The sequence below is a fragment of the Aquila chrysaetos genome, chromosome 3 (genome assembly GCF_900496995.4).
Source record: "Aquila chrysaetos chrysaetos chromosome 3, bAquChr1.4, whole genome shotgun sequence".
Classification (NCBI taxonomy): Eukaryota; Metazoa; Chordata; class Aves; order Accipitriformes; family Accipitridae; genus Aquila; species Aquila chrysaetos.
In genome coordinates, this window is record NC_044006.1 from 16,035,255 (window position 1) to 16,063,128 (window position 27,874).

Below are 27,874 nucleotides of genomic sequence, written 5' to 3' on the forward strand. Positions count from 1 at the left end.
TCAGGCCACAGTCAGATCTTTAATAAAAGCACTTTGAGTCAGTGACAAACAAGATACAGCAGACATGACAACTCAGAAAAATCAAGTTGGGGGTAGAAGTGCGCTGCTGGTGTTTTCAAAGGATTGAACAAGGTCCCTAAACCTAACCATTCCCTCAGTGGCTTCTCAGCTGTTTACAACACACTAGAAGGCTGCTACAAAAAGTCATTCTTGCCTCACCCCTCCTCAAGTTGGTAGGAAAGAGGCATAGAAGGGTCTTTGTTCTGACCAAAACCGATGGAGTAAATTAACCCAGAAAAAACCTCCAGCTCTAATCTGTAAGTAGGAGGTTAAGTTGATTTAGTAGGAAGGAGACCAAGCAACCTGCACTCCTCCCCACTTCCTCCAGTTTCACAACATGCACTTCAGCTAGGGCACCTTTGTGGAGAGAAGCCTGACACTGCCAGCCTCCCAATAGGATTAATCTAATTTGAGCAGGGCATGGCAAAAAGCATCTCCCTGTAGAAACCGTTCCCACCTTATTGGTCAGTCTGTTCAAAACGCTGTCAGCCACATGTTTGACAAGACTACGCATTTTCATTTGGCAATCTTCTGTCCTGCTCCCCTTACTGGGAACATTAGGAGCCCATAAAAGGTGCATATGATCCTTTTCACCATGACATTAGCTAAGTAACCAATTCTAATTCCAAGAGTCAGAGTGATCCTCTTTCACTAACAAATAAGGCCCTGTAGCTCCCTTGGTAAGGGGAGGGGTTCTGCAACACTGAGAAGAATATGGCAAAAGGCTTGTTCTCAGAAGCCCAGCACACACAAGAGCTTTGGAAGGTTGTATCCCTGCACTTTGGTCTTTGGGTAGTGCCACCTGCTCAGTATCTGTAGTGGTCTGGCTTGAATGGCCCATCTCTTGATAAGCCTAGGTATTTGGCCTGCTTGTCGCTTAGCTTTGTCAGCTTCACACACAGTTTATCCAGATGAGCAGCAGCCACAGCTTCATCCAGCTGAAAAACAAAACATTGAGACAAGAATATTAGCAGAACAGAGTACTATTGGTTCAGGAAGTCATGGTCAATAGTGAGAAATGAATATGTGAAAATCAATAGCAGCCCCAAGGACATTGACACAGATGAACAGTCAGACAGCTCTTTCCCTGCCAACATACCTCACCTGCTTGAGCACAGACATCTGCTTTGAACACAGAACTGCATTCAGATGGAAAAGCCCCATGCTTTTGAGGGAGTCAAGTTAAGCTTAAGTGAGACAACTTTATATAATCAAGCCCATTTCAATCTCACTTACACATTCACATCCATCCAACAAGTAAAGAACAGAGATCAAACTATTCAGAGATAAGAATATCCAGTTGGGTAGAATGGTAAAGCCCCAGTCATGTTTCCACTACAAAGACACCTGGACATACTAGACTATCATCTTATGTTGTTAGGTAAGTTCTAATACCATTAAAAAAAAAAAAGCATCTCCTTTCCAGATATCCCATCTCAGGGGTACATGTGTTAAAAAATTCATTCCAGAATCACTAATTCAGCAAGAATACTAGTATCTATTGGCATTATCTTCATGAAGAATAAAGCCAAGGTGGGCTGTGGGACATATGCTCAGAAATGTTGATATACTTCCTTTATCCCAGAGGTGTCAGGCAGACATGCAACCTTGAGAGACTGAAAAAAGTGAAAAATTACAAGACAGTTAAGTGCTACAGGAGATAGGTACAGAAGAGTGAGAAAAATAATGAAATGGCAAACTAGCTATGTCAGAGGGGAATGTACAGCCATAAAGGATATTCAAAGAAAGAACAGCACTAAGAAGGGGTTGGGTGCTGCTGAGTTACAACAGGACAAGTTTGACAACCATTTGTAATTCCTGCAAAATACAAGTAAGCATTACTAAGGAAACAGATTTAAGGGAAGTCTAAATTCCAGCAGCATGGGAAAGACTGACAGTATTTCCCCCATACTAGCTAAATAGATGTGAAAGGTTGCAACAATATATTTGAAGGGCAATAAATCAACAAAACAATCAAGGACCAGATCTTCAGCTTGCGTGAACGAGCACTGAACCAGAATGATTCAATAACTAGTCCTAGATTTCCCAAAGGAGTGTGGTAACAAGCAACTACTCTGAAGTAAGCCCATTATAATGAACTAGGTAAAAGCTACATCTGTACAGAGTATAATTCCCTGCAGCTCAACCTGCTCATAGTAAGTAATATGGAACTGCCAACATCTCTTGAGAACCAACACAGCCAGACATGTACAAGACAAAATTAAAAACATAGGATGAAGTGGTTGAAGACTGTGGAAGTGAACTATGAAAGCTACCAAACACTATATAAGTCAGGATAATCACAAAAGAAAGAAAAAGCTAACTGGAAGGACTGTGTCAGGAGGGAAACAAGTATTTAAGCTTAGTAGACCCTGCCAGGAAAAAAAAAAAAGGGAGGGTTAAAAATTGAATGAGTATCTGATTGACTAGACTGACATGTGAAGATCTGATAGGTACATTGCTAGCAAGTTTAAGACCAATTACACCCACTTGAAAAGGAGCCGAGTCCCTGACATTTCCCAGATCAGGTTCTCAAACTGCAGCAGAGATAAGTTGTTTCATAGCTGCTTCAGCTTGGGGACTTCAAGATTTAGATAAAAAGGTACACAAATTTAGATGAAGGTAAGCAGACTTTCTTACCTTAAAATCAGATAGCTGACCATAAGGATGGACAGATTTGGTGCCAAGAACATGGACACAACAGTTTGCCTAGATTTCCAGGAACGCACATTGCAGAAGCATGTGCGTGTTCGTAATAGCTTATCAAAGCAATATTCTTGCAGTCAAAGAAAGTGCAATGTAAGGTACTTGGTAACTGTTCAATTTTACATTTGAACCTCAAAACTACTACACAGAACAAGGAAAGATACTAACCAGAAAATTATTGAAGAAAGCTCTTCTGCCCATCTTTTGTTGGTTCTGACAAGGCAACTGCTTTATTCTTTGAAATACTTTATGGAGTGCAGAGAGTAAAAAAAGCATTTTGTCACAGTATATGAACCTGAAGAATGCTCCACTAACATGCAACTCCATCTAAGTAACTGATCTGGGCATTACTTCTCATTTCCAGTTCAAGTACGCTTACTAAAAATCGTTATTCGGGAAGAGGATGAAACCACATTTTACTAGCAACATTGGACTATAATTTTTGAGAGAATTGTCAACAAAACTTTTCCTTTGAAGCTGATCATGTGTCAGCTTCCTGATTAACTCCTACATTGTATTTCTGGTATGCTTTGCTTGATCATTAACAGATGGTTTTGGAAGCTTAAAGTCCTTCAGCAAACACTTCATAAGTAAGCCCAAAGATACATATGCTACTTCCCAAATGAAAACTATTTTCGCATTTTGCTCACACCTGGTTGCATTCCAAAGGCAGTGTGATCTAACTCCAGCATCTTTTTCAATGACCATCTCAAATTCTCAGGCTTGTTTTGGAAAATTAAAACCAGATTAGTTTTCTAAAAAGAATTTGCGAGTTGTGACATGATGCAGATTTTTCCAAGAACAAAGAATGCAAAGAAGTTTAAAGGGAAACACGAGAGAATCTGTCATTAATATTTTGTGAAGGTATTAGGACCAGATTGTGATAAGCTCTGCTCAGGTACAAATGGGACCCACACCTTATCAACCACAGTAAAAGCGATTCCTAGTTTCACTCCAGCTTCAACTCTGCCCCACTAGACTTTGCTGCTGGATAGGCACGTGAAAGCTTGCTGTGAATGCTGACATTCAGCAGAAAGAACAAGTTGGTTGGGAGAAGCTTCCTGACTACCCTGAGGCAGCACAGGCCTTCCCAACACCTTAGGGAAGAGCCCCAGGTCAAGCCAAAATGTGACTGGACGTTCTTATCACAGGACAGACAAGTCCCAGTTCTGCACAACAGGTTAGCCACAAAAGATAGCCCACTTCAGACTCAGCATGACCAAAGCCAAGCATTCACTGATAGACAGAAGCTCCTTGCAACAACATTCAGTAGGAAAATGACCTCAAGCACAAACAAAACAAATCTACATGATCTCATCTTAAGTTGGCTTCCTTACAGGCTTGCATCTTTCTGCTATACTAACTCACCTTCTTTGGCAGGAAATGGACTCCGACAGAGTATTTGTCACTATTGGTCCACAGCTCGATCTGTGCCAGCACCTGGTTGGTGAAGGAGTTGCTCATAACAAAGCTAGGGTGACCCATGGCACAGCCCAAGTTGACCAGTCGGCCCTCTGCTAGCAGTATAATATGACGGCCATTCCTCAGTGTATAGCGATCCACCTGGGTGGGAAAAAGCAAGAGCAGTGCCATGTCAGGGTAAAGAGAGCATTTTAACTCATGTGAAGTTTTGTGGGCTTTCTTGCTACATCAACAATTCAGCAGTGGGCTTGCAACACAGACTTTCATTACAATTGAGACGCCCCTCCCTCAATTCCCAGCCAGTGTTTGCAAAGCCTGTAGCTATTCTGGACTTTACGCAACATGAATCTTAGCATCTGCTTCATATTTAACCAGTTATGCAGTTCTTCTGGTTCTCCACATAGATGTAGTCTCAGACAGCTGTGGTGGCCAGCATGCTGCTAACAGTAAAATGCAGTTCATACATGCCCAATTGTAACAGCTGGTGTGGAGACACAGGAGAGAGAGGGAACACCTCTGCATGCAACAGTCCAGAGCCTTTGCATCTAACACAGGGGTAAGAGCCAGAGTCCTCAGCCTGCTGAAACTGCTCCCCTGTGACTCTTCCCATTTCCATAAGGCCAATGCTTTACAGTATGACAAACAGCCGTCCTAGCTTCTGGTGTACCTTCCTTTGCTCTCAGGGGGCCAAAGACATGGTCCTCCACTCACACTGATTTCCAAGCTATGCTGGGGACAACAGGACTCTGCACACAGAATCAAGTCTCAGATGGGCTAAAGAGACAAGTCTTCAGCTATATGAGAGTCCCACACAATTCAGGAGATAATGTCACTTAATGTGCCTCAACTGTCTGGGCCAGACTGGGCTCCTGCAATATTGAAGTTAACTCTGCTTCTCTTTTCCACCAGTCACTAGCTCTTCTCTCCCCTGCCTTCACCCCTGTAGGGGGTTACAATATTAAAGCCCAAAATGAAACACCAATATGGCCTATAAGTTACAAGAATATTCAGTATTCACTTTTATTTATTGCTCATGTCACACCAAGCACATGGGAGTAGAGCAAATCTCTGCAAAGACTTAAAAGATAACCAACAACCAACTTAGACAAAGGTTAATGCTTTAGGCAAGTCCATTTATCTTATGCTGTCATAGGACAGCAACTGTGAAAGACCTAAAAGGGTCCCTTCCCCACAGCTGTATTTATAATTTAAGTCTCAAAAGTTACTTAATATGAAACAAAACACATCACTTTCAGTTTTATTTTTAAAGCCTTGGACTGCAAGTTGAAAGTTTTAATTGTAACAACTGTCATGGTTTAACCTCAGCTGGCAACTAAGCCCCACACAGCCACTCACTCACTCCACCCCAGTGGGATGGGGGAGAGAATTGGAAGAGTAAAAGTGAGAAAACTCATGGGTTGAGATAAAGACAGTTTAATAGGGAAAGCGAAAGCCACACACATAAGCAAAGCAAAACAAGGAATTCATTCACCACTTCCCATGGGCAGGCAGGTGTTCAGCCATCTCCAGGAAAGCAGGGCTCCATCACACCTAACAGTGGCTTGGGAAGACAAACACCATCACTCCCAACATCCCCCCTTTCCTTCCTCCTCCCCCAGCTTGATATGCTGAGCATGACATCATATGGTCTGGAATATCCCTTTGGTCAGTTGGGGTCAGCTGTCCCAGCTGTGTCCCCTCCCAACTTCTTGTGCACCCCCAGCCTAATTGCTGGTGGGGTGGGGTGAGAGGCAGAAGAGTCCTTGACTCTTGTGTAAGCACTGCTCAGCAGTAACCAAAACATCCCTGTGTTATCAACACTGTTCTGAAAACACTTCTGAAAACACATCTTTGGCAGGTCTTTAGCAGAGATGTAGTAAGTAAACCAATAGAAACCATTTTATTAGAACAGGTATTTTGCCTTCAGAGCAGGTCTGTGCCTCCACCTGTCTTCCCCAGCTATGCTTCAATCGCAGCACTATTTTCTACTTCTTGGGTTCATAGAACAGATTGTGTTTTCAGCACAACATATGCAGACAGTAACCACCTCAAACAGAAACCATACATTCTTGATTTCTCCTGTCCAAGAGCAGCACAGCAAGGTAGGGTTAGTAAGAATGCTCTCCACTGAGCAGTTGCAATAATTCTTACGGATGCTGATTCTCCATTGTGGACCATAAGTGACAGTGCTCAGTCCACCCAAAAAATACCACATGGGCTATCATAAGATTATGGGAGGAAGTAATGAAACAAAGAGGAAGCAGCCAGAAAGCAGAACACTAAAAACCCTGAGAACAGCTACAATATTGCTTATCTTAAACATTTTATTTACAGATTCAACTACTACAAGGTAGTAGTTAAGTAGCATTTCAGTTTTGAAGTCTCAATTGGGTGGTTTAGGTGTCAAAATATTATATCCATTTAATATCCACACAACTTGCACCTGGACAGCTGCTGACTTGTGCATGGAATCACATACCTTTGGCAATCTGCTCACATGACTCAATCAGTGCCCAGGGTAATGCAGAAAATGCAAATTAATGTCTTTGCACAGAAATAAATACAAAATAGTAGTGGTACCAGCAGAGGCTTAAGTTAGTACTGTGGAAACACATCTCATCTATGGGCAGATAAACAGGCTGATTCATAAGCTCAAGAAGTTGCTACAGAAGTAGAATTCCAATTATCCAAGCACTAAATTCATCTCCATGCTTATACAAATGCCTGCTCCCTTTCCCCATTGCTATTTAGCTTGCTGTAGACTTTCTGGCTGCTTCGCACTTCCCTCCACACCATGATACAATAATAATTTATTTTCAGAGCCAAAGTTCATTGATCTCACCCTGAACTTTCCTTCCCCTCTTGAGTTGAGCTTGTGCTACACATCAGTCTCTAATACCAGAACACAGCTGACCAGGACTGCAGTGCAAACCTATATTCAAAACAGCCTGACAGCTTTTCAGTAATAAGCCTACTTCCTCCTTAACTGTACTTTGAAAGCAATAGATGAGCCACAATGGCACAATAAGATGTTTTCCTTTCCTAAGTATTAAATATTTCTTACACCAGCTCACCATTTGTAAATAGAGACCATATAGTACTGAAAACTACCAAGTTGGACACTTTCACAATTACTCTGTACCTCTAGCTGAAGTCCAGCAACATTCAGCTGTGGTATTACTCCTCTGATCAAGAGACAGATGTCTTCATAGGAGGTTAGAGATTTGTGCTCTTGTACTATATTCCCCTCCCTGCTACAGGATATAGAAAAATCTGCCAGGTCTTAGTAAAAATTTGAATATTTAGTGTTAGTACTTGGCATTATAAAACAGGATACCTCACCCAGAACACTGATGTGAAAAAACATATGTTATTCTAAGGACAAGTGCAAGATCTCACACCTTTAACACAGGACTGACCTCCGCTTGAGACCCCCAAAAGACTGGGGACAAGATGACCACAGAAGTGTCCCTTTGATGAGTCTGAGCAACAAAACTGAGAAACCAGCTATGGCCTAAGTGGCAAACCAATAATTTCCTTCCCAGATTTCAGTGTAAGAGCAGTTCTATCAATTATTGTAATGACTCATCACTGCTGCCCTGAGAAAGGTCTCAACATATGCAGACCAATTCCCATGCAAGTGGTGAGGGACAGAAGCTGCAGGATACCTCCTGGGAGCTTGTTTCTAAACCTGAAGTTAATGCATGTCCTAGAAGAGTTAAGTAATTGCAGCAAGTTTCTACTCAATACCTTTTAATCTGTTTAAAGCATGGAATTTGTGGCTCTAAAGTTACATTTTGCCTCCCAGTCCTGCTGTCCCCCTTCTGAAATGAGTAAGCTTTTAGGATATGTATTTATCCACTCATGCTCAACTGCCCAGCCACCACAGCAATCGGGCACAGAGAAATGAAAATGAAGAATAATGAAGCTTTTACACAGCAGAACTTGTTCACCTAACACCTGCTCAGCAAGTACTTCCTTAAGTTGTCAGACAGGTCTGAAGTCTTTAGGGACAAGAAACCTAAACAGACAAAACAGAGCATAGGGGTATACCACTAGCACAGTGTAGTTACATATAGCATTAAATACACCAATTACAGAGTCCAACTGGGGATTCAAACCAGTTAACAGTGCTTCAGATTCACTACTAAAAGTCAACAAAACCCAAGTACTAACCTGAGACAGGGACCAGCTTTTATTGGGCTTGACAAGGTACATACACATCTATAGGCCATCCTCACTTCAGTAAAGCTTCAACCATGTGGAATGGCTGTATAAGGTCAGATTTACCTCTAGGTACATCCCATCTCCAGTGGTAACCAGTAGATGGGTAACGAAAAGTACAAGAACCACCCAAGGGTAAAGTGCTATTTCCCCCAGTAAATCATCTCAGCTTCAACTATCTGTGCATCAAGCTGAGACACAGGTGATCCACTCAGGGCTGTCAGAGACACCTTTTACAAATTTTAGCTAATGACTTTTAAGCAAACACACTTGCGGCACCCACAGTATGCTGGGCAGCTATTTTCACAGCTTTTGCTCTGTGAGCAGGTATCTCCTTTGCATCACTCTGAACATCTTGCTTGTGACAGCAGTTATTTATATAACAGACCAGAGAGGCTCAGGGTAGGAGGTAGGTCTTCAGCATTAAACCATATGGATGACTTTGAGCCCAATTCCATGCTTTTGAAAAGGTAATATTCTGGTTTTAACCAGAAACTTGTTACAGTTTTCATACCTTGGACTAGACTGCATCTCATTGCACCTAATACATCTGTGACAGACTGGCTCCTTCAATACAGAGTATATAAAGAAAAAGCAACTACTACCTCTGCCAACAGTGACAATTTTTCACATGGACTTTAAAAGACCCATGTGCAGGTAGTTTGTATGATACCATATTAACATCCAATTTCACCTTCAACAATAGTTACTTTTTGAGCAGTCCCAGTTTTAGTTTTAAAACCCAAACTACCAGAAAACAAGCAGCTAGCTGCAGGCTCCTCTAGGACAAGAGCTGTTGAGCAAAGTAAGCTCCACACTAAGGTCATGGGCAAGAACAGACTTGAACGTAGTGAGAGCTTGAGGGTACAACTTCATACCTACTTGAGCCCATGCAGAGTGTCCAAACAACAAACAGGATACTAAAAAGACTCTCACAACTGCTTAGTAAGAGCTTGATGTGGGTGGCCAATAAGTCACAGGGGAGTTATGAAAAGTAGAAGGGCAGATTGAGATCTACTAAGACCTATGCTCGGGTGTGGCATTTTTAAGAAGTAGAAAACCTGTCCCAGAATCCTGCTACCAGCAAGCATACGCACTCTTTAAAAAGTTACTACAAGGCGCATGCCAAGTCAGACAGCCTGGTTTGCTCTATGTGATTTCTCCCTCAATGCTGGTGTTACAAAACAGTTTTGATTTAGTTTAGCTTTCTCTCTCTGCTTTAGGGGACACAGCTGAAAAGCTGAAATTTTTAGATCGCTATTTTCCTGTGTAGCTACAGCCATAGCTTGAAGTAAATACATGGTGGGAATGCAAGCTGAGCAAGGATAAAACATCTTGCCTTGTCTGCCCACACATAGACTTCTGGTCTACACAGGTTTCTAAAATGAAGTCACTAAGCCTGGAAGAGAAGTCTGAGTTTGGCAGAACTCCAGATAGGCTTTCCTGAGGCTTCAATCTCCAAGTATAAAAAAAATGCTTTGAAAACAGAGGGGTGAATTTTTTCAAACCTTGACAGAATCCCAAAAGACATTCCCTTGAGATTCACTCTAATCCTGGCACACTGCACCAGGACCAAGATTGCTCTGGTGCAGAGCAGTACATGAGCAAGCAGCTTCCTGAAAGGAAATTCAAATCAGCCACCAGGCAATTTATGGGCTCTGGTCTTAAGAAGTTTTATACAGTGTCTAATGGTCTGTTTCAGCTGGGGGCTATCAAAGAAAGCACATTTCCATACCTCCTCACCATAACCCAAACCTCAAAGCTGACTTTCTGTAAGGAATGAACTTGATGCAATTAATTGTCTACACAACCACCACTAAGGGGTAGGCTCCTGTTTGTCAAGGAAGTAAGAACACAGAGAAAAATGCATCCATACCAGGCACCTCTTGCCAGAGACCATGCTGTACACTTGGGCACTGGCTGGAACCAATTGCTTTAATACCAACACAAGAATACAATGTGCAGATTGTTCCAGGTTAATCAGGGAAGAGCAGAGCAGAATCTCCATTCTGATCAGGCCAGAGCAACACTGGCTTCCAAGAAAGCTAGAAACACAAAGTACCTGAAGAGGAATATTCCCCTTTCTGGAAACAGACATTGGTTAGCTATTGCTTCTTTCTAGCAGGAGAGCTTGTGCAAGGGCTGTCTCACCTGAGGTTTAACATTCACCGCCTCTACTGCATTTTCATTTAGCCACTTTGCATCAACTTCCACATCAAAATGGCCAATATTACACACTATGGCATCATCCTTCATCTGCTCAAAGTGCCTGCAAAAAAAAGTTATATCAAAAGTTAACGCACAAAAAATTTTTCTTCAGCACCAGAAGATGCTCTGGTCCATAGCTTTGCTCAAGGAGAAAAGTGCCTGACTCACTGCCTACATTTGACTCTCACAAGACGTGTAGGTATGGTAATCTTCCAGGCATGTGAAGTCTGCTGGAAAAATTATCAAGCTTCTAGGGAAGGACACTTCCCAAGGATGTAAGAGTTATTGGAGAGAAAGTATTTTCCCAGTATGGAAAGTAAAACTATTTTGTTTCATTGGTCAAAACTGAAATACCTGCAGTTATTATCTCTCCTACACAGAAGAAAACATTTTTTTCATGACTTTAAAGTTTCCAGCAGTTTTACATCTCTAGAGACTAATGGCCTTATCTCCTCCCACTTAATCTGATCTTCCACTACAACATGTACAATCATAATGTCAGAGATAGGAATGAGTTTGTGTCGAGTGGAGGGGCTATAGAGATCTAAGAAGCAGTAACAAAAAAAAACTACAAGGTAGTTTATTGAGAACAGGCTAGTTTCAAGTCTGCTATGCGTACTCACAGATGGAATCACTTTCAACCTTTACTTCTCAACCTTTACCTACCTACTCTTCTGTTCGCATTTATCTGTCCTAACACAGAATTTAGCCCTGAATATCTCATTCTCCAAAAGTCTATCTATCCCTCTACACCTTTTCTTTCTCCATCATTACATGCTGTAAGACAGGAACAATTGCAACATGGCAACATCCAACAGACTTCAAAGTCCAAAGCCCAAATTTCTCACTAAATTGATGCTAAATTCTGATGTCCAGAAATGAGACTGTGTGCTAATCCTCACCATACAATCATAACTTGCCAGCAGCATTTAAAAAAAAAAACTAACTGTACAGCTATGCTTTCACTAAAGCAAGTGGCTAGACCATACCTGCCCTGAACAATGTCAGTGCAGCCCGTGGTGGTAACAAAGATATTGCCTTCTTTGCAGGCCTCCTCCATGGTTGTAACTTCATAACCTGAAAAGAGAAAAAGTTATTCCTCTACCCAACCACCAGCATTTATTAAAAAGTGGGATACAACATTACAAGTAGAAAAGTACTGAGAAAGAATGCGTAAGAGAAGTCTGTGCCAACACCTGACCTATGGAGGATGTGAGGTAGTGGGCACACTTTCTTACTAAATACCAACATAGCACAAAAAATCTATCCCTCACCTGTTTCCCATCTGTAGATCTATGCATTCAATGTCTTATGTCCATAGGTGCAATATCTGGTACTGCACTCAGACTGGATTCAGGTGGTCAAGTTTGCAAAGGAAAGTACACCCACAACACCTGCAGGTTCTAGTCAGGTATGACTAGAAATGGGATAAACTGGTACTAGGAAGCATAGTTACACAAGGCACCCACAGAAGAGTGAGCACAGCTTCCAGAGCATGCCGTGAGCACAGCTGGAAAGGCAGAGAGCATGGCATTGCTCTCCAAAAACACCTACTGAAGGTGAGGTCTGGTGTTTTACTGTGGAGAGATTCTAGTGAAGTCTTAACCCACACTGGAGGTTAGAGTTGCACAACTTGAGGATAATGAACCCATTCAAACCCAGGCTTACAGCATTATGAATGGGGGCCTTACCCCACTATGGTCTCTACAGCCTTGACTCCAAACACATCTTCAAGGCCTATACTAATAAACTCCTTCCTTAACTGTAAGGAAAGAATTCCTACAGTTAAACTAGAGTCACCTCTACCTCAACAGGGTCGGGGCTGAAACCCACTGAACCTTTCTTGGCCAACTATCACTTATTGCTCTACACTGACACACAGAGACCCTCATCAGATGCATTAATTTCTGCATCTCCTTAGTTCTCACCTTCCATGGCTGCCTGCAGTGCATTGATGGGATCAATTTCCGTGATGATGACTCTGGCTCCAAAGCTCCGCAGGGCCTGAGCACAGCCTTTGCCCACATCACCATAACCTGCCACAACTGCTACTTTTCCAGCAATCATGACATCTGTAGCACGTTTGATGCCATCGATGAGGGACTCTCTGCAACCATAAAGGTTATCAAACTTGCTCTGAGAAGGAAAAAGGAGCAGTTTCAGAAAAGATGAAAGTCACTCAAGTTAAAATTCCTTAGAGAAACAGAATGGACTTCCATGCAAATACTACAAACCAGGAGGCTGACAGTCAGCTAAATACTTTAACCACAATGAGGGATGGGAAGAAGATAACCTGGTTGGATGTTTTTATTTATCCAGTTTCAATCTATATAGTTAGACCAGATGCAGGCTTCAGCACACCCCTGGTGAGAAGCATTTCAGAAATATGTTGTGTCTACTGACTAGGGCTTGGACACATTAAAAGCTTGTTAGAGGTAACCTGAATTTATCAAGTAAAAGCACAAACAATTCTTTCATCCAGAGGTAGGTCTGAGTTCCTTAACCAGATGTTCACCAGTTCTCTGCTGCTGTTTATCAATGAACTGAACCAAGTGCCACAGCTAGGCAGAAAACACCAGCAGAATATGACCAATTGGTTAGCACATATTCTTATCTTTGCAAGACACATGCACCCTGCAGAAGAACCAAGTTGCACACAACAATCAGGAGAAATTGGTTCCTGCAGCCCAGGAAGATCAAAATTGTCTCCTTGCCCAGGAACAGTTAAACTAACACTGCCAGACCTCACCAGTGCTCAGATCTAGAAAAATCCAGCAAGTAGCCATTAAAAACACTGGTCATTACAACCAAGAATCCCTGGATTTCATCTCCTAATGCCGCATCGCAAAACATCCTCCTACTGTAACATTAACACATGAGCTTAACAGCCAGACCTCCAAATCAAAATTCCCCTGCTAAGTCAGATGTTAAATAGTACTCCAGTTGGAACATCTTCCTAAACTCAGAAACACATATTGCTGTACTGATTTTTGTAATGCTCCTCCTTTTTCTCCCTGGGCCCTTTGTTTTGACCAGGAGGATGGGCTCTATAAACAGATATAATTATCTGAAGAGTTACAGAAGTCAAGAATTTTAAAAAAAAAATCTGGTTACCAAAGTTGTGCTATGCTTCCCAAGGCAGAGGTGTAAAGAACTCGCCATTCACAGCAAAATTCTCGTCTCAAAGCCCGTCCTGTGCTTTCTACAGCCTTAGGTCACCAATCATTCTTGCTTTCACTTAATACAGCAAGCGCTCTGTCTGCTACAAGCAATCTTAAGACTGCATACCTAGATGTGAGTAGGCACACTGATCTTTCAAATGGGATCTACCTTGCAACTATGGCTGGTGCCATCTAGCACATGCAACATGTGCTAAAATGTTACATTTACTGTAACAAACATGTTACAGTTTGGTTTTTCAGTCTACAGCTTACAACTGTAAAATTTTTATAATAAAAAAAATGCAAAGTCCATGTATAAAAATGTTGCAGCTATGACTACAATGCAGTATCTGAGCAAGTTATGAGGTACAGTGGCATACCACTCCCAGCCTCAGTATTTGGCCGAGGACTAATACGTAAGAAGTTATAGTTCAGATCCAGAAGTTCCTGACTCAGTGCCTGTAAGTCCTATCACAGGCACATTTGCCATTAATGTTTCAGAAAATTTGTGTTACCAATCCTTCAAATTCCAAAGCTAGTGCCAGTTGGTAATCCTCTTTTCTAGTCCTCCAGCAGATTTTCCTTGCAGTCTAAGCCTTCTTATGGAGCAAAACAGCAGGGTCAGATTTGATTCCTCATCACCAAATCCCCCAATTGCAATCAAAGCCTTCCAAGTGCCTGTGCATTCCCATGCGGGCAAGGTAGCAGAGTGCCAGATGCAGACATCTTTCTCACCAAAAAATACGTTTGAGTGGCAGGAGGGAAGAACAGAACTGGATGCTGCCTGCTTTCTCTCTTCAAATACTAGTATAGGAACCTGGCACCAACTGAAAATATCAAACTGGGAGAACAGATTTTGTCAGCTCAGTTGCATGTCTTCCTGGAGATCTGTAACTGTGGTTACTACAAATCTTTTACTAGATAAATACCAAACAGTACTTGAAAATAAGCACTTGTTAGGCACTAGGATAAAGTGAGCTCAACACAAATCCACTCAAGAGGCTTTTTTAGAAACATCTGAATTTCCAAATCTAATAAACACTATTAATAGTTATTATGCAGAAGGCACAAATCTAGGTGAAAAGGATGCAAAGAAACAAGCTTCTTCCAAGATCAACTGGATTCCAGCCCACTAGCTATGAAATAAAAATGCCAGATGCGTCCGTGAGCAGAAAGGAGATACTCTTCAGATAGCAAACTGCAGAGAAAGCAGGCCAAACAGTCAGTGAGAACTACCATGCCCAATAAGATAATGTTAGTATGGTAACTTGAAATAGATTTAGCAACTAGATTTAAATAAAAAAAAACCCAACTAGATGCATAAACCTTAAGTATGCCTGAAATTCCCACTATAATTCATCAGCATCCAAAAAGAACCAGCACCCTTTAAACGACATTCCCCCTCATCCCTCAATTCACCAGGATTTGTCTTAGAAAGCAGTAATATAGCTAAGCAAGTAATAAATACCTCCTGCCCTATCCTTTGCAACTGCGCTCACAGAAATACCTTGTCAGATTAACCAACCTTTACCAGCCACAAGCTCACGTAGGTCACACTCTCTTTTCTAGCTGGTACCTGCCACCTACCTGTGAGCTTTAAGCTACTCAGAGTGAGGACATATCCCTTGCCACAGGAACCGACTGTACCCCAGGAGCCATCATTTCCAAAGGTGTTTTCATATTATTAAAATGCAGAAGAAAGCATGTCCTTACGTACAAAAAAAGCCCTTGATGTTCTGAAAACAGCGTGTTTACAATGGCATATCCCATGAAAGACATCGTAGGCTCACTTCAAGGATATGGTGAAAATCTGTTCAGTACCAGGTCAAGAATAGCTCAGCAAGAGAGGGAATATTTGCATGGCAATGACAACATCCCAACACCAAACTGGTCAGACAGCAGAACATAGCAGAAGGGCTCTAGCTGCATTACCTTGGTGACAGAGTCATTAACATTGATAGCTGGCACTTTCAGGGTCCCATTGGCCTTCATCTTGTACAGGTTGTGAACTCCAGTGGTTGTCTCTTCTGAAATACCTCTAATTCCTGTGGGGAGAGTAAAAGGATTCACCTTAGTTGGAGTTAATGCTGCTGCAAACCAACGCATCCAGGTGCTGGGAGCATCTTCCAGAGATCTAAGTTAAACAAACCCTTTGCAGGAAGCAGGGAAGAGACAAGAACTCTCATTTGGATCCTCCAACAGTAGTTTGAAACTTCAAACCAGTTTCTTCCCCCACAAAGCACTTAAGAGCAGGACAAAATATTCTTTGGAAAACTGGAAAGGACCAGCTCTAGACCAGGGAATTGGGAAAGACCCCATTCTAATCTATTTTCTCACAAAATGATCAAAAAACTCTTCTGCAAAAAGGGCAAGATGTTCACATCAGTGATGTTTCTACAGCCTAGTCAATTCTTGCAAGGTGGCTTGAAAGGAGATGATACCTAGATAAACACGCTTAAATCTAAAGTGCTCTGATCAGCTGAAAAAAGTAAAAAAATCAAATACACAGTTCGCTATTCCGAATCCTTCTGCTGCAATCAACTTCAGCTCTGATGAAGCAGCCAACATACCCCCTAAATCTGGACACTAGTTACATGAAACTTCAGTTTCATGGGTATTACTAGCACAATCAAAAAACATCATTTCAAATCTATCCTTGTTTGAAAACAGTCCAGGAGGCAGAGACCAGAGACAAAGGATTGTCTAGAAAGACCAATATCATATAATGGACTAAGATCCTGATAACACAGGAACTGACATGGGGTTACCTGGCTCCACATTACACCAAAAAGCCAAAGCTGTAACGGCACCCCCTGCCTTAAGGATCCTGACTCTTCACGGACCTTTTGACAACAGCCAATTGTTCAGAAGTGGCATCACTACACATGACTTCTGGATATCTCTCCTCTCATGTCTCAATAATACCTCATTATATATAAACTGTCTAGCTGCTACACCAGGTAACACCCAATTACTTCGAAAGCCTGTCTGCACAAAAAGGTACTCAATTTATGACAATCAGAATAAATCTGAAACTAAAATATTCAGTCTGGCTGAATTTCCACTGTAGAGGATAGAATAATTATGTTTGTTCTTTAAGGACTGGAGGCATACTGCAAGGCAATTATTTTGTTGAAGTACAAAATATTGGGGGAAAATAGAGGAATTTGGTAAATCAGGCTGAAACCACAAACACAAGCAACATCTCTATAAAGAGATCTGTGGCATTTGGAGCTAATTCAGACTCACAAGGAGAAAATATGAAAACAATGAATACCAAGTTCTACGTACATCAGAGATTTATGCAAAGACACTGCCCCTCCAGGCAAGTGACCTCTCACATTGACCTCATAGAATAAAATTGAAAGGAAGCTCATAAGCAAAAATAATTTTACAGTCATTTTGATAGAAAAACTCTGAGAAATAAACATTTATAAATTGTTCTGTTCATGCCGTTTTACTGATGAAGCAGGTGACAGCCCAGATTATCCTATGTGAGAGCACATGGACAGAAATATTGCTCCTTTGCATGTCATTTTTCTTAATTCCTCTCCCTCACTGTATAATATATAATCATTTCCAATTCCTACATACATTTTTTTTATCCACACTCTATCTACAGTCCTTCTAATGTTTCAAAAAGGTGAATAGCCTTCCTATTGCACAAATAGCAAAAGCAGAGGGGCCAAAGGACTTACCCAAGATTACCAGCCAGTGGCAATGGCAGGGGTCCTCAACCACAGCCCACATACCTTCTCAGTACCCAATATTATTTTAGGGATGGGCAAGTGGGAAACAACACGGATAATCCACAGCAAAATCCAAAAACTTATTTATTTAGTACGTTAATTCTGGGTATCAAAGAGAAGTGTCCAAGTGTCACTACCTCCCCAGCCACCAAGACCTATGAGAAGTTTATAGGATAGGATGAATAACTGGAGAATCACCTCTCTGAACAGCACACAGAACAGTCATCACTGTTGGGATCAACAGTGTCAGCAGAGCCCAAGGTGGGAACAGGAACAAAGCTAATGAGATCCACACCTCCAGCTGAGCAGCTGACTTTGCCCACAGAAGACAAACAAAGAGGTCAGCCCCCTGAGGGGCCTGCAGGCTCCAGGGAGGTTCCTTGAGGCCACACCAGGACCCTGCAAGAACACCAGAGGGCAGAAAAGCCAGAGCGTGCGTTTCAGAGCTACATGTACCTGCACCCTCCGGGCACCCCAGGGGTGCAGAGTCTCCCAGGCACTGCTCCCTAGCAGGTACCTGCACCCACCGAGCACCCAGGGGTGCTGTGCCTCCTGGGCACAGCTCACTAGCAGGCTACAGGAGCACGGCTCCTGGCAGAAGGCAGGCAGGTGTTTTGCCCCAACCCTTTGGGTTTCATCTGCCTAGCTGGAACAAGAGCCATGGTGACAGCTGCCGGGAACCCAGGGGCTCAGGTCACCACCACCACCCCCCCAGCAAGGGAGGGGTCAAAAGGGAGGAAGGGAGAATCCCAAATTTGTACCAGAGCTCAAGTAAGAAAGAATAAAGCTTGTTAAAATCATCTTCAGAGTTCACGGCTTAAGTCCTCAGGAAGCGCGGCCCGTTGCATTTCCCCTAGCCCGCATCTGGGGGACACATGCCCCCGGCCCGAGGTCTTCCCGCGTCCAAACGGGGAGAGGACCCGCGGCGGCCCCGCCCCCAGCCCCCGCTCCGCGGCGCAACACCGACCCCTAGCGCCGCCCCACGGGAGCCGCCGCCGCCCCCCCCCCCCAGTCACACTCCACAGGTGGAGATGCTGCTGCAGCCCCCTCCACCCAGCTCCTCTCGACAGGTTAGCAGCACTCAGATGCCGGTGCTGGTTCAAACCCACCCCTGACGCCTCAGTGGAGTCTAAGACAGAGCCATCAGACCTCCCTGTCGCTTCCCAGACCACCAGGCAGAAGCAGCACCACGGTGTCGCACAAGGAAATGAGACCGACAGCACTAGAAGGAAATAGAGCTTGATTAGGCTGATTTATCCCCCCAGAGGTCTGTCTCATCACAGACCTCGCACAGAGCCTTCAGTAACTACACTCCCCAGATGGTTACCTACAGAGAGAACTAGTTCAGGCTTTAGCATATTTAGGGCTTTGTTGGAGGGGTCAGGACAGTTTAAAGAACATTGTCTGGTGCACAGTGAAACATGGCATCTGTCCTAAGCCTCTCAAAAGTATCGATTTTCCAGTGCAACTGCCTAGATGAAGTACAATCACCCCCTTGTGAAGGAAATCTGTGGGAGGTCATGGCAGAAACCTCCAGTTCAAATCTGCCCTCTCTCTTCTGGTCTATCTAGCAACTAGCAGACACACTCATCATCCTTCAAAAGCTCTCCAGGCTGACATATCTAAGCTTAGCAGATTGTCTTTAAAATTGCACTAAGCAAACCTCACACCATGTATACCAGCAGCTTCCCTTCCCTAAGGCCACCTGCCTGCTGCTCCCAGGTGACATTTACAGCTGGTCTAAACTACTTTGCAACTCTGCTAGAAGTGCTGCCTACACCACTCAATTTCAGTGCCTGGGTGACTCAAGTGACTGGAGAACAGCAAAGGTCCTACAGCAAGGAAAAGGTTGAATTAAATTGAAAAAGCCTTGTTGGAACACTCAGACCTGCTCTGCACTCCTATATTTCTTACCTGATCAATGAGCAAGTCTACATCAATGGATCACAAATGATCCAATCTTCTCCATCCTTTCCCAACAGTACCCTTCTGCACAGATGCCAGATACCTCCCTTGCACAAGTTCAGATGACTTTCTCCTTTGTTCACTTCTAGTTTTCCCCCTCCTTCCTTTATTTATCTTGGTTTTAAGGGCATCTGTTTAGTGAAGTAAGTCAATAGTGCAAAAGCCATTCTGCCCTTTAACAGCAGCCATGATTAGGGAGAGGGGAAGATTGCTGAGCATTTCCACACAGCTATTTAACACATGTCCTCATTGAAGCAGACTTGAATGAGCCCTACTTTCAACTGTTAGTTGCACACTAACTTATATTTAAAATAGAAGCACCTGAAGCATGGAAGACAGTTCCCTTTGAAATTAGCCCAGAAAACTTGTCCAGCCTTCAAATGGCACTTTCAGATGCTTCATGCTGAAATGATTCCTCCACTCACAATCCAGTCCTTCCACACACTGTGCATGCTCTGCTAACATTACTCTTGCCCTACCTCTCCCCCAAAGAGGTCAAATATAACCACAAGCCCTTAGGATATATTAGCCTTTATCATCTTCCAAGATAAAAAAAAAAAAAAAAAGATGCTACACAGCTTCATTTCAGCAGTCTTTGCAGCAAAAGGCTAAGCATGGAGCTCAGTTAAATGAGACCAAGACTCTACTCAGTGGGTCCCATTCTGAAAGGTTTGCTGTTTCCAAGGAGCAATGGACTGGAAGGTAAAGCAGATCAAGTTCTGTCACCCACCACACAGATCAGTCTTAATTAGTTTACTGAACTGCTGCAAGGAGGCTTTTCAACTACAGTCAGTGCAGATAATGCACACATTTTGGCAAGGGAAATGTTGACAGGTATGGCATCCTGCCTAGACTCTTCAAAAACCCAGTGGAAGAGCCATTCTTATGAATTTAGGAAGCAACTCCAGGCAGTAGGGATGTTTTTTTAACAATAGCAGGTTAGAGATGGATGCCGAGACAGTTCAACAGCCATTGCCCTACCGCACCGTATTATACCGGTTGCTTCCACACCAGGAGCACAAGACAAGTAAGAGGGAGCAAAGGGCTGGATGGGAGAAAGAAACAGCCAGCAGGAGGGCTGGAAGTGTGAAAGGAGCTCAGCACAAGGACCCCCAGGAACAGGGACACCAACTGAGGTGTTGCATGTGCATGGCAGGGAAACAACCCTGCAAAACAGAGTATGAACATGGAAAATGCATTTTTTGGCCTCTGACAATGCCAGGAAGACAGGGAGGCATGATCAGCTGTGGCATACCTTGGCATTAAATGGCAGGAAAGCAAGAGGTCATGAACATCAGACAGGCAGTCTAGGAAGCAAGAGACCTTCAACAGAAGAGAGGGGATCCCAGCATGGCTGAGCAGACACCAATGAAAACATCTCATTACAGTTTAAATAACACTAAGATGTTGACTATTGGATTACTAGTGACAGCAAGCTGAGGATGAAGGAGAAAGTGAGACCTGTCACACAGAAGTTTCCTCTCTTCCTGGTGCCCCTACCCGCATGAGCACGTGGATGGGGAGCAGTCCCATACTCCTCCCCTCACACAGCCCTATCCATGGCCTGCCACCTTCAGACTTTTTCCCCCATAGCTTCCTCTTAAAGCAGTGCAAAAGTCAGAGGATCCAGCAGGCTTCTACAGCAACCTCACCTCTATGGAGCAAGAACAAACATCAGCACACCCCACTGTATCAGTTTAGTTTCCACCCCCATCACCATCCAATTTTCTTCACATCCCAGATCAAACATGCCTTTTAGCAACACTGGGCATCTGCAGCTTGCAGCTGCACGGATGATGGACACTGGGAGAGCTTAGGAGAATCCATCACACCTGCCAGGCACAGATCAACCTGCTACTGCAGGTCATGCCAAATTCCCTTCAGATAAATCTTTTTACATAAACATGTGCTAGCAACACCACACAGATCTGTTTTCAGTTTTAGTAACTTACACTGAAGGTAGTAACTCAACAAAGCAAGAGTCCCAACCCTGACTCCATCAGCATCTTCACTGACAAACTACAAGGCATTAACTCATCCAGTTTATATGAGGCAGAAAACTTTTCCCTTTCCAAGAAAGGCTACAGGTTGTCATGACTTCATCCAGAGGTGCACTAAGAAGATGGGGAAGAAAAAGCACTACTGTAAGAATATTAACTGCAAGCAGACATTAAGCAATTCTAAAACACAGCCCATTTCCAGGAAGCTTTTGGAAAGTCAGCAGTACCACTGGTCATTCTCAGGTAATGGGCACTGTGAAGGATGGCCAGAAGGACAGGTCACTAACTTATATATTACAGAGCAGAGATGGAAACAGCTCCTGCAGGTAAGAAATTCTGGTCTTGGACTGTAAGCAATTTTCATAGACTCATTCATAGCCTGTTTGCACATGCCTGTCTCTCCTCCCCCACCCCTTTTACACAAGCAGGGAATTCCCACAGAAACAAGACTGCCTAAACAGCTTCCCAAGCAGAACTGTACCTGACAAAACAAAATACAAGTCACCTTTCAAGAGCTGTGGGTATTTGGTATGAACTAGGTTGGTAAGATCTCCGCCATCATCCAAAATCATGTTGAGGGGCTGCCCATCCTTGAAGTACAGGGTCTGCTCAATGCACCACAAATATTCCTCATCGGTCTCCCCTTTCCAGGCAAACACTACATGGGAACAAACACACACAATTAGCCAGTTTCTTACTCAGCATGTAGTAAAGCAGCCAAAGGAAGATGTCATCAGCAGCTCTCAGTAGCAGAGCCAACAGACAGATGATTATCTGTGCCTGCAGGCCAGAAAACACATTTGCATTGAAAAAAAGATCTCAGAATGAGCAGAAGTGAAATCACTTTGCCTTCTATCCCAGGCCACGAACTTGGTCAAAACTGAGACTTCACTGCTCTCATTCTTCTTCCATGTTAAGAGGGAGAAGGCAAAGCAAACTAAAGCAGACTCACATCCACAACACCCCACTTGCTCCTCTAATACACCCTGCGTTACCAGGAATTAGAAATAGCCACTGGATATATTGATACAGACAAATGAAAACACAACTACAGCATTTTCTAGCACAGCAGAAAAGAGGGACTAGACTTTAGCATGAGCTAAGCACCAGACTACAAACTCTTCAGCAACTCTGAGTTTAAATTCTAATCTCTAGCACAGCACTAAAATCCAAGCTGCCGTGCCTTGCCTGTTCTTATGAGGGCACATTTCTCTATCAGTCAATCTACCAACAACACCAGGCTGCAACCACTAGCATGTTGTATCTAGCAGTATTTTTGCCTTTCCAGGCATTTGTACTGGCTTCATGCTATACTTGAGCCTCAGTGGTACTCAGCCATTCAAACATATATTAGACACATGATTTACATATCCCAACATCTAGCAAAATTGTTGTTTTCACTGTTTACACAGGAAACTAACCTTAAGCTAAAAGAGCCAATCATGCAACTGCGCCTTCTGAAAAAAAGTACATCAGTATCTCACATTGTATCCAAAGGATCAGCATTCCTCCAAGGTCTCAAATTCAGCATGTGAAGTGCAATAGTAACAAAAAGAGCAAGTTCCACAAAACAAGGATACCAAGGGCAAAGGTCAAAAACATAGACAAACACTCCACCTGTAAACTGCTCTTCAGCTGAGTTTTGGGTGTTGACAGCAGTGAGGAAAGCAATATCCTAACATCAAATCTACAGAGTCCCACCTGGTCCTTTGACATCCCATGCCAGGGACAGGCAGAAGAAGTGATGCCTGCAGCTAATAATGCCAAAGGAGCTGATGAAGGGACCACTTTCTTCTGTTACCTTAGAATGGACCACAGCTGGGGAAAGACTTGTGGCAATAGCTGATTATAACAAAAATTAAAGAACCTCTCAAAGCAAAGAAGCAGGCTGCCAGAAATCAGATTTAGCCTCTGCCAACATCCAGACTCAGACCAGGCAGTTTCCAGCACATAGCCATGAGGACTATGTCCTTAAGCTGAGTAACAGCAGACAGCTGAATCTATTCATACTGATCCACAAGGAATTGCTCTTTAATGGAAGGTGACAGTAACAAAACAGCAGCATACCAATAAACTGCTTCAGCAGTATTAGGGCAGCACCACAGCTGGCCTAGCTCTAGCCTAAAAATACATTGAGTATTGACCCTGTCACCATAACAGGGCACACTGCAGTTATCCCTTCACTGACCCCTATTTAGCACCAAGCTTGGTGGAAAGCACCAAACACCTCCCTCTACACACACCTACACAGCAATCCATTTAATTACCCAGCCCATTCAATCATCTTAATGACCAGGCTTAAAGCTGGTAACATACAGCCAGGCTCTTTCACAGCCTAACACCAGCCATTGTCAGGAATACTACACATAGTCTGATGCAATGCAGCTTGAATCAAATGTCCTGTTTGTAACAATCATTGCTTTTGATGGGCTATTTCTATCCTGAAGCTTGTTCAGATGAGCTTGATTTGTACACAGTTTGATTTAGCTAGAACAGGCAGTACACCCCAACTCAGAGCCAAATTAGGACATGGAAAACTTACCAGGGATACCAGCTTTTGCAATAGCAGCTGCAGCGTGGTCCTGAGTGGAGAAAATGTTGCAGCTTGACCATTGTACCTGGAAAACAACCCAAGTTTTGTTTGCTGAACAAAGTTCTGAGATATCAGGCACTCTCTTCCAGCCACAGGAGTTAAAAAGAGAGCAAGAGCAGAAAGGCCTATTAGTGCAGATTCCTGCTTTTCTCAGTAGCTCTGCAAAGTTAAGGTGAAAACTAAGTATCTGACTAAGCCAGGGAAAATAACGTCACTTTGGGAAAGAACACAATGGAGCCATCTCCTTACTCGTGAGAGTTTCTGCCAGACAGCCAGAGCATACATTCAGCTATAGATCTTCAGGAAGTGTACAGTAGGGTGAGTATAGAAAGTTTTGGTCAAAGTTCAGAACAGCCACATAGCAAGTGTCCACTGAGGGATATGGACATGCAGCAACACACCTGCTGGCACTCAGAACAGAAATGCAGCTGAAACACTACACTCAATCAACAGGCATTCTCCAAGATTATGCTCACCCAAACTCCCACTCTGCACTCCAGTCATGGAAGCTTTTCCAGCTGAGCTAAGCATTTTCCACACAGATTTCATAACTAGGCTCAGGCACCTAGAAAAGCAACAGCATGCTGCTGAGTTGCACTGAAAAGTATCAGCATACTTACTGCAGCTCCCCAGCGGGCACAGAAACCACCACATCCCAGAACCACTCAAGTTCTCACTCTGCTCCCTACAGAGCTGACTGGCAGGTATTTGCATGCTTATTTGTAACAGACCTTGAGGAGAGAGGGCAATAAGGCATAATCCTTCAGCCTGTTTTCAGATACTCATCCCATTTCATCAAGAATTAACACTTCTAAGTAAGGGCTGCAATAGGATGCACCTCATCTGAGTCTACACAACCAGCACTTGTCAGCAAAAACACACCTGGAAGGAGCACAGGAAAACTCAATTCATGACCTTAAGCACTGCACCTGGGTTTTTCTAAGCTCCCTCCATATCAGTACAAATGACATCAAGAGGTGTCATGGAAATCAAAGTATACAGAATATCCGTATATTGTTTACACTTCAAGCACCTGATACAAGACATAGGCCACTTCAACTCTGCACCAGTCAGTATCAGATCTATAACACCAGTTTCTGATAATGGCACAGACTCTAGAATAACTGGCATACCTGATAGGCTCAGAGCCTAATATTTACATCACTGGTTATGAAGAGAATGCATTTTTATTACAATTTTAGAACTTGTACTCTGATGCACACAGTATTTAATCTATCTTTGTTAACCTAGCCAAAAAAGGGATACCAAGATTACTATGCTGCAGTGAGCTACATCCTCATTATGTAGGGTATGGTTTCATCAGTTTCACTCCTCCCTCTCAGGCACCAAACTTCTGGCAGAACAGATGAACCAGGGCTGAATCCAAACTCAAGTCCAAGTCTAAACTAACATGCAGGCATCAGGACAAGGAAGGAGCTAACATGACAGCACACATCTTAAAGGCACAACCATAACTTATGCTTACAGGAACCAAATCTCTGCAGGTACCTCCCTGAATGACTTGGATGAATCCCATACAACACTGATTTGGGGTTGTGCTCAGACTAAAGCAGTTTGGCAATGTTTAAGCAAGCACACAGCTGCTGCCTAGGCCAGCCATACTGGGATACAGCAATCAACAGGAGCAGCAAGGAACTTCCCAAATTTCAGTGGCTACTGCTTTCTTTTAAATCCTCTGGAAGGACAAAAGCTTCATACACAGAGTAGCTGGAATAAAGCCAGGACTGTACCTCCACATCAAAGCTCTCCTTCAGCACTGCACCACTTGCAACCATGGAACAGCTCTGAATAGGCTGAAGAACACCTGCATGTGCCTTGGCCAGGCTGACCTGCCATGCTGTCTAGACCTACCCCCTCCACTCTTTGAGGAAATACCTTAGCTGCTACAGGCAGAGCACTTCTCCCAGTACCTTTCAATCAGCATGACACAGCTCAACTCTTTTAACCATTCCCAGGGAAGAATCCCATACAGGGCACCACTGGGCAGCCTGAGTTCAGGCAGCTAAACTTCAGGAAGAAGGAATTTCAGATCCCATATGTACTTAACATAATCCATCATCAAGTTCCAGTCAGCTCCCCACTCAGCATGCAAGCTATGTGGATTATGCTCAGATGCCTGGCTCTCCTCTTGCCCTGTACAGCAGACACTCAGCTGGATGTTTGGGCTTCATTCAGCAAGCCAGGCAGAGGACACAATGCAGTAAATGGCTTATAAGTATCTCCGTCTTTAACATGGACCAGGGTAAGTGGTCCATAATCACACAACAAATTCAAAGTCAATGGAGTTCCCAGCCCTCGATCACTGAACCACACTGCCTCCCTGTTGTTTTCTTGCACAGCTCAAGGGCCAGCATGAGCTCTCAGAAAGCTTCATTAGTTTTTGCTGACTTTACCCAGGGCACAGTGTGGTTCTTAACACGGGTTAATCTTCGCTGGAGGCAGTCACTAGAGCTTCAGCATTACCAGCAACAGCACTGCATGCCCAAGCACAACACAATTGCGTGGGAGCAGCTTTCGGCACTGCTGCTCAGGGTGCTGTACATACACACAGTTGACAGAGCTGCTGAAGCCAGCAACCCAGCCCAAAATAGGCACTAATGAAGATGCAGCTTGTCCAGAGGGAAGACACATACCACATCTCAGAGGTGCATGCAGTACAGGTGACAAGCTTTTTGCTTAAGGAGAGAAGACATAATCCATCCACCTGGAGATTGCAGCATGGTCTCTTCCAAAAAGTACAGACATTTGCCAGGATCCCCTAAGGTAATTACATAAGCAGAAGCAGTGCCCCAGGCAGAGCATTACCTAAGACCACGCTGAAGAAGAAACTCAAGAGACACTTTACCTCAGCTCCCAGCTCTATAAGGGTCTCTATGAGAACTGCTGTCTGCACTGTCATGTGAAGGCAACCAGCAATACGTGCACCTTTCAGCGGCTTTGATGCAGCATACATCTCCCGCATCTTCATCAGCCCTGGCATCTCATTCTCAGCAATCTCAATGGCCTTGCGACCCCAGTCTGCAAGGCTGATGTCAGCTGCAAGAGAAGGAGGACAGGTGTCAGAGTTTAAATAGCCAAAACCTTGGTATCTGTTCACACACTTGTGGATAGGCATTGGCTGCAACAGCTGAACTGAACACCCAGCAACAGCTAGGAGACAGAGTTGGGGGAAAAACAGACCATATTCCAATTACTCCCTGCTTTTTTACTATGGTACACAGGCTTTCAAACAAGTTTAGACCAAACCTAACAGCCCCTCTGAAAAAAGCATGCTCCTGTATGAACACATTAATCAACTGTGACCTAGTGTGCAGATATCCTGAGGTCCATTAATTCAGTAAGCCCCAGACTTAAGCATTCCTCTTTACATATACTCCCCAAGGGTCTGACACTTGCTACAGAGATTTACTTCCACAGTATTAAGACTTTCAGGGCTGGGGGGGGTGCCTGTATGGCAATAGCTTCCCCACATGAGAACGCACATAGCATGCTCCCTGCCAAGCGCACCAGGAGCTGAGCCCAGCCCAGCTCCCCTCTTAAGAGCTAAGCTGCAGGGTTCCTACCCCCGTGGATCCATAAAGATTATTTTCAAGGCACCATAACTACCTTAGTTACAAGTCAACTTCTGTCTTTGTAAAAAGGATTGATAGTATTAAAGTTCAGCAAAAACTGAACAAAAGAGACTTCTGACAGCCTATTTCACAGTAAAAAATACTGTGCTCACCCTGGATGTCTGACTCCAGCCTTAAAAAGGCAAGGGTCAAA

The 27,874-nt window shown here is 43.5% G+C and overlaps 1 protein-coding gene across 2 annotated transcripts in view; it reads right to left on the bottom strand.

Annotated features, from left to right (window-relative positions):
• The window catches only part of AHCY (adenosylhomocysteinase), a 29,134-nt gene continuing 1,260 nt past the window's right edge, over window positions 1–27,874 (bottom strand). Inside the window, exons 2-10 of one of the 2 annotated variants that reach the window (XM_030008624.2) lie at window positions 26,955–27,145; window positions 24,038–24,113; window positions 22,001–22,153; window positions 15,714–15,826; window positions 12,549–12,756; window positions 11,610–11,697; window positions 10,564–10,681; window positions 4,135–4,329; window positions 1–998 (exon numbers count right to left, since the gene is read on the bottom strand). In XM_030008624.2, coding sequence (XP_029864484.1) covers window positions 867–998; window positions 4,135–4,329; window positions 10,564–10,681; window positions 11,610–11,697; window positions 12,549–12,756; window positions 15,714–15,826; window positions 22,001–22,153; window positions 24,038–24,113; window positions 26,955–27,145 — 1,274 coding nt within the window. In that variant the 3' untranslated portion in view covers window positions 1–866. The remainder of the gene's footprint in view (window positions 999–4,134; window positions 4,330–10,563; window positions 10,682–11,609; window positions 11,698–12,548; window positions 12,757–15,713; window positions 15,827–22,000; window positions 22,154–24,037; window positions 24,114–26,954; window positions 27,146–27,874) is intronic. The other variant, XM_030008625.1, reaches the window with a different exon arrangement.